Source organism: Acromyrmex echinatior, chromosome 9 (genome assembly GCF_024713525.1).
Source record: "Acromyrmex echinatior isolate Ae372 chromosome 9, ASM2471352v2, whole genome shotgun sequence".
Lineage (NCBI taxonomy): Eukaryota > Metazoa > Arthropoda > Insecta > Hymenoptera > Formicidae > Acromyrmex > Acromyrmex echinatior.
Genome location: NC_141860.1, coordinates 4,527,333 through 4,543,694, shown reverse-complemented (window position 1 = coordinate 4,543,694; position 16,362 = coordinate 4,527,333). Strand labels below are relative to the sequence as shown.

Below are 16,362 nucleotides of genomic sequence, written 5' to 3'. Positions count from 1 at the left end.
TAAAAATATTATTCTTATATATTACTTAATTGTGAATAATTTTTTATCCATCTTTAAATTATTTATAATATGTTCAATGTTTTTATAATATTTTTAGTATTTTATTAACAGTTTAGAAGTTGTTAATAAAATCTTTTTTTGACATATTGATCTTCTATAATTTAGAAATGATTTATATAATATTATATAATATTAGATGCTCTCTAATGTTATTTGTAAAATATTTTTATAAATGTATAATAATTATTCTGAAATATATTATACATTTAATACACAGAAAAACTTGAGAAATATCTTTCTTTAAACATCTTTATGATTTCACCAAAAGATGTCTTTCAGACTTTTAGAAAGTCATCTGAAAGTTATCCTCTTTAAGACATTTTTTGGAGAGCATGTACAGTAACACTTACTATTTACAGCAGCAATTATAACAGTTATTGAGTAAAACATATTTGTAGAAGCATTCTATCTGCTTAAATCAGCGTAAATTTATTGATAAAACAAGATATCTTTTTTACAAATTTTAAAAGATAAAGTACCGACATTTTTGAATTATTAAGATTGGAAGTAATTAAATTATTAAAATAATTTAAGGTTAGAGAATGTACTACACATGCGCTTTTAGACACAAATTTGATTTACGACCGTGAAGAAAAATACTCATATTATATAAGGTACGCTGTCATGTTGTGGACAATTTAATGTACCATCATTATTCACAGTTTATTTTAAAAATTTCGACAATTGATTACACATATAAGCAATAATGTTCTTATATTTATAATGTGTCGTATTTATTTTGATATCAGCAAATATACAACAAATATAAAAAAAGCATTTGAAAGCTTGAAATCGCTACTTTTGAAATTAGTAATTAATATTTCAATCTGATTGATTCTTTACGGAGATGTGTGGACACAAATAGATACTCGTCAAGTCTGAAAATTTTTTACAAACTTTACGAAGATCTATAGCATGAAATAAAATTTACGCAAAAAATGATAGAAAGCTTCTGCTCAGTTTAATCTGCTCCATCAACTCAGACAGCTGATGCAGTTATTACATACGCGATACATCTTAACACGATCTTATAGCATATTTACATGACATATTTATAATAACAGTATATATATATATATATATATATATATATATATATATATATATAAAATCTTCTATAGCATACATTAACTTTCTGTGTAATTGAAAAATAATTTATATTATCAAGAGACACAGTAGTGTCTCGCGCCAAGTATACGCTTCCGTTCTGGTACTGAGTATAATATTAGACGCTCTCTGATATTCTTTGTAAATATTTTTGTAAGTGTAGTAAATCTGGAATATTGTGTTTGGCACAGAATAAAATTCAATAAATTTTTTTGCTAAGACGCCTTTATGACTTTACTAAAAGATATCTTTCAGATTTGCTTAAAAAATGTCTGAAAATTGCGTTTTTTAACACTTTGGAGCTTATACAGTGATATTTATATCATTGACTACATGCATATATGTATATTCATGTCTTCATCTTGTGCACATAATTGACTGATATCATAAAACACGCAAGCATGTTTATATATGTACACCCAGTAAAAAATCTTTATACATGAATATGTATAAAGAATGTTCTGACCAGCCAGCATGATTTTAATAATATTTACGCCAAGAAGCAAGAAAGCAGCTTTAGAGTTTCAAGACGGCGTTGCTCGAATGCCAAAAATAATTGAACTGGAGGCGAACTTCGCAGCTGGTTTGTTCCGCAGTAGACATACAGCCAATCCAGTGCCTGATCTGCCAGCGTAAGCTTTCACATATCTGTGCTTTTTATAGAGAATTAAAGAGATATGGAACATAACGTTCCATATTATAGAAACGAATAGCGCGAAGACTATAAAGAAAAAGGAAACGGACACGGCGAGTTTTTTATTCATGCCGAGTGTAGGTCAATGTTTCATCTTTTACTTCGTGTTAATGTTCATCGTATGCCTGGCTAAAGATGCTCACATGTGAGTTCCCTATTGCGTTGTAAAGAATGCAAATCATGGATGTGTTTTAAATAGATGTATTATAAATAAAAAGAAAATTAAAAAATTAGAAATATAGAATAAAAATATTAGAAAAATTAGAAAATAATATTTACATGCAAAATTATATTTAGAAGATTTGTTTTTGATTGTCTATTTGAACAAGTTTACATACGTACAATAGAGATAGACTAAACTAATTTGTTAATTAATTATTATATTTACTTTTATAGTGTATTTTAATTTGTACTGCTTATTATTATTCATATTTTTCGATTGTGATTCCAATTAAATCGGTGTGCTTTCCTGAATATTTAAATTAAATTGCAATTTCTTAACTTTCACTAGCGTGGCCAGATGGGCGGATAAATTGGGTACTGAGTTATGGGAACTCGCGAACGAAGTAAGCCGACCCGAGGAATTGTTAGAAGTGAGTATCCATATTTACTTGAGGTAACAAACTTCAGATACTAAGAATTCAAGAAATCTTTTCTATGCAAAATAACATATTTTTACTTAATTTTATCCAAACAAGAAAAAAGTCGAATTACAATATTTTTTTATAATATAGTTTTGCAAAAAGCATTATTTGTAAAAAGCAAATCTACATTTATTTTAATATTTAATTTGTAATTCATCATAGTGAATTTATTATAGCGAGAAGAAATATCTTATTTTTTAATGATATAAAATCCTTTATATAATTTTCGAAACATCTTTTTATATATTTCTAATATATGCGGATAAAACATAATAAAAAATAGTATCGTTAAATAAATAGTTATTAAACAAGTAGTAATTATTTTAGAAATACAAAAGCATGAACGCGCGAGTTGAAGATAAATCCGGAGAAGAGTTGATCAACATAATTAGCGAAAATGTAGGTAGGATGCTGCGTCGAAAGATGGACGCAGTTACCTGCATTCGAATAGCAGCCGAAGAGGCTGCGGAGAACTGGGACCCATCTCTCCTAGACGGCAACTTCTCCTACGTTTCCGGTAAATGTAGTCCTGTCATCGGTCATGATTCAGCAAACAAGAACTGTGACATTCACAAGGAGAATGTGACCGTGTTCAGGTAAGCAATTTGCTCTGCCTCACTGTACCTTTCTTCTCTTCAAATTGCCATAAGAATTATTATAGTTACGAAGTTATTACTCACAGCACACTTTATCCTGAGGATATTCCAAATTGTCCCATATGACAAAACGATACCATGGATATCCCATCCGGAATATCCAAAAAAAATATCGTAAAACATTTTAAGATATCACAAAATATTCTATTAATATCTTAAAATATCTTATCATATTCAAATCCTTCCATACAACACAGTTCTCCAAATATCCTATAGATGATTCAGAATAAGTAAAGGTTTGGAGAGTGTCAGAACTAAAAGATTAGAAATAAAAAATATGTCATAGTTATTTTGGATATAAACGATACGAAGTATTACATAACAATTAAGATATATCTCAAATGAAGCTTACAAAAATTTTTGTTATATTAAATGTTATACTAAGGCTGTATTCGAAAACAATACGCGGGTGCCCTTGTGTATCATTTTATCCTTGTTTAACATTTGATGAACAACAAGGACAAAACGATACATTCTACAAAGGCGCTACACTACAAAGGCATTCGGATAATATTTCCGAACGCAGCCTAAGAATATATATAAATTAAGAAGATATATTATTTTAAATTAATCTTTTATTTCATTATGTATAATAATAGGGCAATAACATATTTCTCGCTTTTATAATATAATATCCTAAAATATTTTCCTTTTATTTTATAGATAACAATCACATATATACACACGCATATATACTTGTGATATCTCTTGGAATTCCTTAGATATCTCACGGATGTCGTCTAAGATATCCGTGGGATCTCACACATGCGAACATCCCCTGGATATCCATTGGATATCACAAGATTATTGCGATATGACGTCCATTGAATATCTCTAGGATAAAGGTGCTGTATGAGTAAGATTAAAAGGCAAGAATTTTTATGAATTAAAACTGATTCATGCAAATGCAAAGTTATTATAATAACAAAAAATCCAAAAAAATCAGGGCGGATGAGAGTTATTATAGAATGTTATTATAATAGTGGAGAAACTCTTGTTATCATAAATATTAGACAACTAAGAAACTAACAAAGGTAATTCTTTTACTAATTCTATAGAATCTTTTTTATTTTTCTGTGCTAAAATGTGCTAAAATGTGCTAAATAAATTAAACTAACTATATAAAATCAGAAATAGGATATTGATTATTATATTACATTTTCCCGGCGTAAAAATATTTTATTATTGTAACGTAATTACACGATTTGTACGGTATTAGTCAAATTGTAAGATAAAAGGATCATAAAAGTTTTTTTTTGCAAAAAATATTTAATTCAAATCTATAATTTAAATACAAACCCCTATTTTCTACCCTATTATTATATCATTCTCAAACTTCTAGTTGTAAACATTTGTATTATATTTAAATTATAGATTTGAATAATGATTGAATGTTTTTCGCAAAAAGAACTAGCTTTTTATACTACTTTTATCTTATAGTTTGATTTATTTATAAAGCCTTTTTTAATTTGAATTTTATTATATTATAGAATAATAATTTTATATATACATTGCATAATGATTTATGAATTTAATTTTGAGTTTTGTTTCTGCTCAAATATAATATAATATTTTACACACAATCTCAAAGAGTAATTATTTGTACAAAATTAATTTAAAACAAAATTATTGTTAATAAGTATAAACAATAATGTCGAAAACAGAAAATAAATCACGTGAAATAAATCGACAAAGAGATATTACAAACTGATTCTAGAGATATGGAACTGATTTCGGACTCGCATTTCTACAACATTCCGGTAAATACGACTTACTCATCAGTTCATATACCAATCAATGTGTACGATCTCACGCAAGATGTAGCTGAAGATATAGCGAGAACTGAACCGTTGGACGATATATTTCGTCAGAATTACGAATCTGATCCGGCATTGTCGTGGCAATACTTTGGTACAGTCACTGGTGTACTCCGACAATATCCTGCTATGCAATGGCGAACGAATCTCAAAGACACCAATGACGATGATGATAACGATAACACAACTAATGATAATAATAATAACAATGTTAGCAATAACGAAGACATCGATGATGTTAATGATAATGATGACGACGATGATGATTCTCCTGCTGATCAGTACGACGACGATGATGATTCTCCTGTTGATGAATACGACTGCAGGTTACGTAATTGGTTTATCGAGGCGACCACATGCAGCAAGGATATGGTGATCCTAATGGACGTTAGTGGCAGCATGAAGGGCTTTGGAAAGACAATTGGTATGGGAGATTAGTTTTATTGAATTGGAAATATATAGCTAAAAATATAGCTTTTATATCAACTAATCAAGTTTTATAGAAAATCTTAAAGCTTTAGATAATCGAGACGATGAAACAAAAAATTTTTAATTAATATTTGTTATATTTAATTGATTTATCGCGACTGTTAATTTATAATTAAAAAATTGTAATTTAATATTGTTGAGAAGAGTGTATTAATCGCTTCGTCTTAATGAAATGATAATGTTATGGCAGCAAAGACGACAGTGAACTCGATTTTGGACACCTTATCGAACAATGATTTCGTCACACTGCTAAAATACAATAACGAGACGACCGATTTCGTGCCATGTTTTAAGGATATGCTGATTCAAGCCACTCCAGAAAATCTCGACACATTCAAAAAATCTATGAACAAAATTGACACAGATAATGTCGCTAATCTCACGGAGGCTTTCACTAAAGCATTCAGTCTACTTAAAACTTATCGGCAGAAACGCGGCTGTAACGCCGACTCACCGTGTAATCAGCTCATCATGCTTGTTACTGACGATGTTCCTGGAGGGACATTGGGGAATAATTTAAAGAAGGTTATATAACATAATTATTTGATTGAATAAACTTTTAATGCACTTTCTTATATTGAAACGTTGGTGAATTATTAAAAATCTGCTAAGATAAAATAAAACTGAATCTGTCCTCTCAGTAAACGAGAATAAATTGAAATGATTATTCATTTGAATCTATGAATACATTTTAATTCAACACGATGAATAGCTCTTTCATATTTTAATTTATTTCAATAAAAAAATAATAATATGATACGGACATGAATATGTCCATATCCCTAACAGCACAGACCCTCCATGGGACGTTCGTTAAGGACGTCCAAAAGATGTCCGTGTGTCCTTTGAACATCTTAAGGACATCCCCAGAATGTATCCCGGATAAAGTATATTATTAAGACTATATTCAACATGATATATAACTCATTTCATATTTCTATTCTATTTGAGTTCAAAAATACTTATGTTGTAGATAGATTAGCTATGAATACATCCCAGTTTAAAATTATAAAAATGTACATTTTTATTTAAATAAAAAAAAGGATAATTATTTAGAACAACCCCCCTCCCCTAGAATCTTAATAAAAATTAATGTATACATAGTGCTGTACCGAGTCGGGATAACAGATATCTCCTCTAAAGTCTCGAACTTTAACACTCATAACTCGATTCACGAGGTTACCATTACGGTTTTTCGTCAAATTCTTCCATTTTAAGTGAAAATGCGTCGAATGAATACATGTTTATTAAAATTCTACAGGGGAGGGGACCCGTATTCTAAATAATTACTCCAAAAAAAGTTATGACGGAAATGTGTCCTGATACCATATCTAATATATAAGTCCTAAATTTATATTCAAGTACAATATTCAATATAGGAATATTCCTGTTTCGAAGTGAATGTAAAAATACTATATATTTATAGAGAAGGAATTATAAATGTTATTATAAATTTAAAAGAATATTTACAGTCCAGCAAACGAGAATGAAATAATGAATTAAAATGGATTCAGATTTTCAAAAATACGGATTTATAAATATTAAAATAAATCCTGAATGTATTTTTATTCATTTATAGGAATTGCATAGAGCATATCTCTATACCTTTCAATCTAAAAATAATATTAGCATTTTCTGTCCACACAACACATCATGAATATTGCTCGATGCAAAATTGTGAATAGGAAATACAATTTTTCAATCCAATTAAATAAAAAAAGTTATTTAAAAATAGACCGTAAATGTATGCTACTTAATTTATTCAAAATGATAAATAGGAAATTTTTTGTTTTTATCCAACTAATTATTCGAAAAAGTTGTAACGTAAAAATAAATAAATTGAGCTATGTTCTTTTATTTCTTTTTGTTTATGAATTTAAAGTACGCATTCAAAAAATTTTGATCCATTTTTGTTTACTGGGAGGAAATTTATTTTCAAGTTTTATTTTCTATCTATTTCATGAACAGAACAAAATTTTCTATATAAGGATGTGTAAATAGAAGTAATAACAATATCCAAATAATCCAAGCTCATTTACAGATATAAATATATCGATGAAATAGTTTTAAAAATAAATAATGATAATAAAAATTTTTCTGAATGAACATTATTGTATGATTGTGATTTCTATTTCTTTTATTTTAGGTATTCAAAAAATGGAATTGGAATGAAAATAGTACTCATATACCAGTGCGAGTATTCACATATCTTATAGGTAAGGAAGCGACAAAAATGAATGAACTCCAATGGATGGTAAGATCGTGTCTAAATCTTGGCGACTACAAACAAGTACAGACTCAGGAAGAAGTGCGCGAACAAGTGCTCAAGTACATTCCAGTCGTAGCGCGTCCTTTGGTACTTCAGAGTGTGATACATCCTATCGTGTGGACGCACACTTATGCTAACATTACGGTAAGAAATGTTAAAAACAAAACTTTTAAAGATCTAATTTTAATCTAATCTTTTCCCGTCATTCTGTGGGCAATTCAAAAAAGTTTTTTAAGTGGTGATAAATTTATGAGAAGTATATTATAAAAAAAAGTTATTAGTGTATGAGAGTTGTTTGAAAAGTTTTGAATCTCAACATAAAGATAGCATACTCGACAAAACCATTCTGGTACAATCGAACATGCTCTGAAAGATATCTATGAAAATTGTAGTTATTGTTGTTGTTCGACAGTCATATATTTGTGTCAGTCCATGTCAGTGTTTTTATAAAAATGAAAAAAGTCGAATATTGGCAATCGCCAATATTGGAACAGATATCGTTTAAAAGGCATCTTGTTATAGGTATAAGTATTGTGTGAAAAAAGTATTTAAGTGTAAGTACAGATACATTTTTTTATAACTACCGATAGTATAGATACCGATACAAGAAAAAAGTATCTGAAAATTTAAATACTTTTTAGGTACTCAAAAAAAAAGAAAAAAAAGAAAAATAGAGAAGAACGAAAAAATGAAGAAAATAAGAAAAGAAAAAGATATAAGCGTAAAATATACTACATTTTATTTGTTTGTTTTAATACATAAAAAAATGTCTCGATGATGAAAAGTCAAAAATAACAAGCTGCTATAGACTAATTTTATTTTAAATCTACTACCCAGATAGCCAAGTCTGTAGAAAGCAGATTTTTTTTTAAATGTCTGTTACATACTATGCCAACATATTATGTCAAATGAAATTTACGAATTGCGCTTTAAATTGTTTGATCACCCACCGTATTCACCAGATTTAGCCCCTAACGATTTTTTCCTATTTCCTAGGGTCAAAGTTTGGCTCAGAGAACAGAAATTTTCATCAAATAAAAACACTGACATCTATTATTTAATACAAATCTAATACAATTATCTAAAATCTAAACAAATATAATTATACAATTTGTGTATAATAAATGTATTACTCATTTGCTCAATTTAAAAAAAATTTGTCTGAAAATTAAAAATGATATTATAATTTGATATGAAAAATCTAAAATTTTTAGAAGAAAAACAATTTCAAAATTGTAAGTTTTAATAATATTTATATATTAGTTTTTAAAATCATATAATTGTAATTTATTTATTACTTATACATATATTATTTATACAAATTTCGTCTTTTTATATCTTCTACTATGTCTTAATGTTTTTGTAAAAGCGAAAACATATACAGGGAGAATAAAATAAACATACAAATCCCATTAGAATCCAGCACTTGTCGCTTGGCTGTAGTGAATGATGAAGCATGGGCAACAAAAGTCGCGATTAGAAAAGTATCTGAAAGGAAAACGGATGGGCAAATAAACGAGAACGCAATCTACATACAGCAAGTTTAGATACGATCAAGAAAGCACCCCCGCTGTCTGTTCCTAGGCTTTCCAACTTTCTACACTCTGTGTAGATTTATATCATAATTATGCTATATCTCCCTTAGCACAAGCTTCTGTATTTAATTTTTCGAATATCAAACGGGAGTAAAACTTACGTGACGCAACTTTGTTAAAATTCTTCTTTTAGAAAAGATATATTTAAAAATATTTTAAAAATATTTTAAAAATATTTTAAATCAGTGGATAATTTTCAACTTTGATCTCTCAACTTTGAACTCTGTTTGGTAATTCGTGTAAGATCAAGCGAAATAATAAATAATAGCATATTTAATTAAATAAACATTACTTTTTACTGATTTCAGAATCAGATTTGAGAATCTCTTAAATATCTCGCTCAATCTTAAAGTCAAAGACTTAATACCTAGAGGAATTAATTAACGTAGTTCGTTGAAGTGTCAATTCGGAGAATTGGACAAACATGCACAAATAATTTATCGCCAGACATTGAGATATGATTGATCGATGCAGCGAGTGATCTTTGGCCGATTAGTTATCATTAGCAGATTGAACTTCAAGATTTAGTACCCTGTTTGCTGGGCTTCATCGATTTTAGTTTAATTTATTTCTTTTTTATTTTTTTCCCATTGTTAGACCAGTGTTAGCTGCCATATAAAATGTTCAGGATTAAGCGGACAATCAAAGATCTCGAGTCTTTAAAAATATTACTGAACAATGAAATTTCTTAAATCAAATTCTGATTTAAGAATATTACACATGAAGAAAAATATATGTTTTTGTAATCAGTTCTCGTGGGATTTCGGTTGCACTCTTGGTTCCAAGACACGCTCTATATACCTCGGTATTGAAGTGACCGAGTGTGAATTAGATAGCGTGGCCCTTCGCTTTTGTTCCAACCTATCGACGTACTCACTCCTTTTAACGAAAGAAAATTGTAAAGGAGATGATATATTGCAATCGAAAAGTGTTTCTTAATCTCGCAATCGCTCTGTGTAGCTGCACAAGGACGAGAACATCGAGAAAAATTCATCCACCCTGAATACTACAACCCGGCAAAAATACAGACTGTTGACTTCCGTAAGCACTCCTGTGTTTGATCGTAAGAGCAATCACAACAACATGACAGATGCGGCAAATGACACACTATTCGGCGTGGCTGGCACAGATGTGCCGATTGATGATATTCGTGAACTTACATTACCGTATAAACTCGGCGTGAATGGCTACGCCTTTATTGTATCCAATAACGGCTATGTAATATTGCATCCAGACCTCCGGCCAGATTACAAAGGCCGACTTAAATTGAACTATAATAGCATCGATCTTACGGAGGTAGAGATACTTGACGATGAACGCGAGCCAAGGTATATAACACAACGTTTCCGTCATTTAGTATTATAGTTTCTCTTCTCCATAAATAGATAAATACAAAATATTGAATTAATTATTTAAAAAAATGAAACACACATTTTACATTTTAATCGTTTACGTTTCTTTTATTATTATCTTTTATTTGAAGTATTTATTAATTAAAAATGGACACAGGAATCCAGGACCTGAATTATTGGAGCTGAGATCAGCGCTGGTGGATCACAAGCGAGGTAACATGATGGAGATTCCCGTGAAATTACATTATGATGACAATCGTCGGGTCAACCTTGAGAAACGTGATTATTTTTATGCGCCCCTACCTGGCACTCCATTTAGTATTGCGATTGTTTTATCCAATTATGGAACTACCTGGATTAAGGTAGAAGCAGCACAAAGCAATTTCACTATCTTTTTTAAATAATCGCATTTAAAATGATTCTATGCACAATTAATTATACTAATTAATAAATGATTACATACAGCATAAATTATATCAAGTAGTAATTATACACGCAATTGTGCTCATGATATTGAATATGTGCTATTGAATATGTGCAAATTATTGTATGTCTAATTTTTCAAGGTCGGCGATGAGATTCGCAGAAACCAGAATATGAATGTGAATGTGTCGGATTATTTTGTGGGCGATCATTGGCGCATACATCCTAGCTGGGTATATTGTCGTTATCATTATTTGGAAGGTCATGAATTCAATAAACCGGAAGACGAGTTGCGTCATTTCTTAGCGCTGATGAGCCGTCCTGGTTGGCGTTGGTCTGAGCAATATGAAGCTTATTCATCTATAAATGAAGATGTTGATGAAGAACCCAACTGTGGCAGACAAACGCTCGTGCACGATGACTACTATTGCAACAAAGAACTTATGCAGTTGCTTGTATTTGATGCCAAGGCGACGAACAACAGCTTCCATGGTGATTATATGGAGAATTTATCTCCAAGGGCTCGGGATCTCGCACATCACTATGGTATTTTTATAAGATTTATCGCGACGCAAAGCGGGCTGACCAGGTGGCATCATCTTAAAACCAGCAAACTGCCGAATGTGGATGACAGTATTGTTTTCGGTGATCTTCATAGACGAGCAGTGAACGAACCTTGGTACAAAGGCGCGATCTTTCAAAGTGAACTAGATTCCGAAAGTATTTCTTTATCTGGTAAGAGTCATATTTATTGTGGATAGGACATAGAATTTTTTTATAATTAATGTTGTGCGTGTGTTTGTGTATTTTTTTTAAATCAATCGTGAAATCATATCTGTATGAACCGACATAAAGTTTTTTAATGTGTATGTTCTTTATTAAATTGAGATCCAATTAACAAACATTTCGATCTATCTTTTGGATCCTCTTCAATGTAACATAACTTCAATGTAACTAACTAATGCATACAAAATTCTCCTATATATTGTCTATCCGTAAAAAGTTAATCTCTCAAATTCACGTTGCGAAGTATAATATGATCAGAGAACAGATGAAGTTTAACATTCTCGTATCATACTTTACAACGTTTTTATCATTAAAAGAGATTAACTTATTGCGAATAGATAATATACAGGAGAATTTTATATGCGTTAAATTACATTGAAGAGGATCCGAAAGATCAAATCTGTTTGTTAATTAGATCTAGGCATGATTTCACGATTGATTTAATTTAGGTCATGTACCTGAAATAATTATTAAATTTTTTTTAAAATTATTTTTTATAATCATTCTGTGATTTATTTAAAATCAACATTTATATAATTATTTATTATATATGATTTATATTTGAAATAAGTAGTATAATAATTGAAACAAAGTATCATTGTAGTTCCATGGGAAGCAGGCGTGGACGCGATAGTGACTGCTTCAATGAGCCTGTCACCCAAGGATGGCGGCAAGAAAGCACCAGCGGCTGTAATGGGTTTTCAGATGCCGATGAAAGATCTGTACAAACGGTTTATTGCATTAATCTCAGACAATCAGACGACAAATACAATAAATTGCGCCCACAATTGGATTTACTGCTACCTGCTAGACCAAAACGGCTACATAGTGATCTCAGATGAACATAATGACACCGGACAATTTATGGGCACTCAGGAGGGTGCCGTCATGCTATCGATGATTAAACAGGGTCTTTATAATCCGATTGACATCTTTGATTATCAAGCATGGTGTTATGAGACCGTAAGTAATATATGTCAAAGAATAATATGTATAATCGACAAAAATAAAAAATATTGATTATATTAAAAGATCATATTTAAATAGATTTCACAGAGTTGAAAGTTTTTAATCATTATAAAAATTATAAAAATTATAAAGAATTTTGCATTTGGTGAGAAAACAAAAAATAGCATGGAGAATAAATTGTTCCCAAAGCTTTTCTATTATTATTCTTTTTTATTTAAAAAAAAGAGGGTGCTTTTTTTATGGAGCTGCAAATTGTTCCAGCGAAGCGATAACTCTGCTAACAGCTTAATAGAACCGTTGCAACATGTTGCAAGATTGTTGCTCTGGTTTCTGCTGCGGTTGATATGGTATGCGACCCAGTTTGTAAACTTGCCCGGCATTCATGGCAAAGTTCACTTCGATGAGGATGCACCAGATCCGCCGCCACCACCAGAATACTATCGTTATTACTATTCTTGTGATCAAAAGCGAACACTCTATATATTGAACGAGACCGTTGCTGCTAAAGGCGTCACCAATCACTCCGATTACTGTTCGCGGCCTTTTTATGCTCAGAGAGTAAATATTTTTCATTTTATTTGAGATGGAGAGGATAAGATTTTACGATTTTTATACATACTAAGCAAATATTAATACAAACATATTTTTATCTATTTAAAACTTATTTTATGTCTTGTTTGCAATTACTAACATTTTAATTCTGATAAGTGCGGCTCTAAGCAGTTTTTAATAAATATAGAGAGACTTAGTGTAAAACTGTAATTATCATACTTTTTAAGACAATCTTAAAACAATCATAATGTTATTAAAGTATTTACAAAGAAGTACGCGTGAATAATTAAAAACGATTACTTGTGCATATCATTGTACTGTAATAATTTCACAATTTGATAGTATAATTATACAATTTACATATTTACGATGCATCGAAATAATGCATTTAAAGTGAGGTTGATTGGATCAGCATGTTAATCATCGACGAGCGTTGACGAAAGAAGAAGTAATGAATGTATCGAAATATTTTTAATATTCCAAATTAAAACAGATTTATGAGAAATTATTTCTTAATTTATTGATGATATTTTTGATATGCTTTTTAGAGATAATTGATGATATGCTCTTTTGTAGTTTCCTATATTCTTTATTTTTCAGTTTATGAAGTGATGAAACGTTATTAATGTTTATGCTGTTAAATTAATTGATGACAATTTTATGTAAAAAATATTATATTGCATAAATTACGTGCGTATATAATACAGCAATCGAATAGTTTAAAAAAATAATTGTCTGTAATAATTTACAGGTTGCACACACTAATCTGTTACTAGTTGTGGTGGACAGCATGTATCCAACGTGCTTGGACATAAAATTAGAAGTAACACCTGTCAACATCTCACCCCTCGAATACGCAAATAACACGGGCGACAAACCCTGTCACAAAATTCCATTGAACACTCTAAAAAGACGCAGGCTGAAGAGTTGCTTCACAGAACATCCTCTGGAGCATATGACTTATGGCTGCGGAGCATCTGAACTGATGGTGTCTTTGTTACTATTACATATCACTGTTGCTAGGATTCTGTATATCTTCGTATGATGGCAAATTAGTCGTCCTTAGTATATGGTAACTGTGTTGTTTTACAGAAAATAATAAGATAATAAAAAATGAATAAAATAACACAAGAAGTATAAATATTTCTCCACCAAATCATAACTTTATAAATTAATAAAAAATGGCTATATATATAATTCTTTCACATAGAATATTAAATAGTGCTCTTTTAAAATAGATAGATATTTCAATTTTTAATATATTTTAGCGAGAATTAGTAATATATCTCTTAATTTATTAACACTTAAGTCAGTATTCATAGTCCATTTTTATTAGATTGTCTTGAGTAATATCTTAATATGGATCTGTGATTTTTTTTTTTATACTATGCCAGCAAATTGGTGACAGAAACCAGACAGAATCTGCTGCATAACCTGATGGCAGATTGGTAGCAGAAACCGAGCAAGATCTACCATTTTCATATACGGTCTCGCCACGAGATAACTTGCTTCTCGTAAGAAGAAAACATCCAAGAATCCTATAAGAATTGGCGTATGTAAATCGAAGATAAAATCCTAGAGATTTTCAAGTTTTTTCGAAGTATGCTTTCTGAATTTCCGAATATTTTTTTGATAATTTTATTACTTTCTCATGTGTACAAGAGTCATTTGAAAAGTTGCCTCAACATGAAATGGTATTACTCGTTAAAACCATTCTCTACTACAATCGTACGATACATTAATATTACGAGTCCATCTTACATGTATGCGTGCGTGATGGCGATTCAGAGTTTCCCCTAGGCGTTACCGCGAATAATCTGATCATGAAGTTTATATCGAGAAGATTCAGGGTGAGTCGAGTTTTTATTAGAAATAGCACTATATGATTAGTAGGTGTTATTTAAGAAACACCCTGTATATGTTTATGTATATACATATTAATGTGTATATAGTTGAACCTCTATAAAAGTAATTTGTCGAACCGACCTCCATAAAAGTAAACAAATGAGCATGCGCGAGCATATATGCTCGCTTACTATTGTATATGGGAGGTTAAGACATGTTTTAGGTTTTAGGATGAAATCACACGATGGGGAAACCATTGCGAAATAAAGAATGTGTCATAGAAGCAATCAATCAGCGCTATTCGGAATAACGCAAAATAACGTTGATTTCATCCTTACGAAGGTCAAAACAAAACAAAGGTTAACTTTTCGGAGGTCCGACTTTATCTATATTTTAAATGATTTGTGTATATATATGATTAAATCATTAATGTAACTTGATGATACAAAATTTTTCATGTATGAATATGTATATATATATTGGGTCATCTAAAAAGTATCCGCGGTACTTTGTCACTAGATATATGACCATCAACACACATCTAGTGACAAAAAACCGCGGATACTTTTTAGATGACCCAATATATAAACATAAATATTTATAACATGTATAATCATATATAATATAAAATATATCCATATATGTTGAAACATCTCTTTTTTTTGTGTACTTTTTAGTACATTTAAAATAGAAATTATATTAGTAATGTAAAAACAAAAACTAATTAAAGGGATGTTTTCGCATTATTTATTTCAGAAAAGAACAAGTTTGGAAAAATGTAAAAAAAATTCTCATACACAATTATGTATAATTATAATACATATAAGTAATTTTTTTACATTTCTTCAAACTTGATTTTTTTCTAAAACAAATATAAAACAACAAAAACAAATATAAAACAAGTACAAAAATTACCTTTTTAATTATTTTTAATATTTCACATTACTATTATTATTTCTATTATATTAAAAAGTAATTTCACAAAAGAAAGAGGGATGTACGAACATGTATAAACATAGTTCATATATAATTATACATGTTTATGAACTTATGTGTTATATACTTATGTGTGTTTATACATATTTATTCATATTCATGCATGAA

At 29.9% G+C, this 16,362-nt stretch overlaps 1 protein-coding gene across 1 annotated transcript; it reads left to right on the top strand.

Annotated features, from left to right (window-relative positions):
• Positions 1-1,677: 1,677 nt before the first annotated feature.
• On the top strand, positions 1,678-15,751 carry LOC105148758 (voltage-dependent calcium channel subunit alpha-2/delta-3-like). The gene is made up of 12 exons (XM_011060664.2): positions 1,678-2,006; positions 2,373-2,454; positions 2,833-3,101; positions 4,879-5,402; positions 5,658-5,992; positions 7,614-7,880; positions 10,292-10,659; positions 10,841-11,045; positions 11,250-11,841; positions 12,497-12,855; positions 13,123-13,419; positions 14,165-15,751. The coding sequence occupies exons 1-12, from the start codon at positions 1,930-1,932 to the stop codon at positions 14,456-14,458; spliced, it is 3,669 nt and encodes a 1,222-aa protein (XP_011058966.1). The 5' UTR covers positions 1,678-1,929; the 3' UTR covers positions 14,459-15,751.
• Positions 15,752-16,362: the final 611 nt, after the last annotated feature.

Coding starts and splice junctions, on each gene's coding strand:
- LOC105148758 (XM_011060664.2), top strand. CDS start 1,930: ATGCCGAGTGTAGGTCAATGTTTCATCTTTTACTTCGTGTTAATGTTC. Junction 10,660..10,840: donor GACGATGAACGCGAGCCAAG/GTATATAACACA, acceptor AAATGGACACAG/GAATCCAGGACCTGAATTAT. Junction 13,420..14,164: donor GGCCTTTTTATGCTCAGAGA/GTAAATATTTTT, acceptor AATAATTTACAG/GTTGCACACACTAATCTGTT.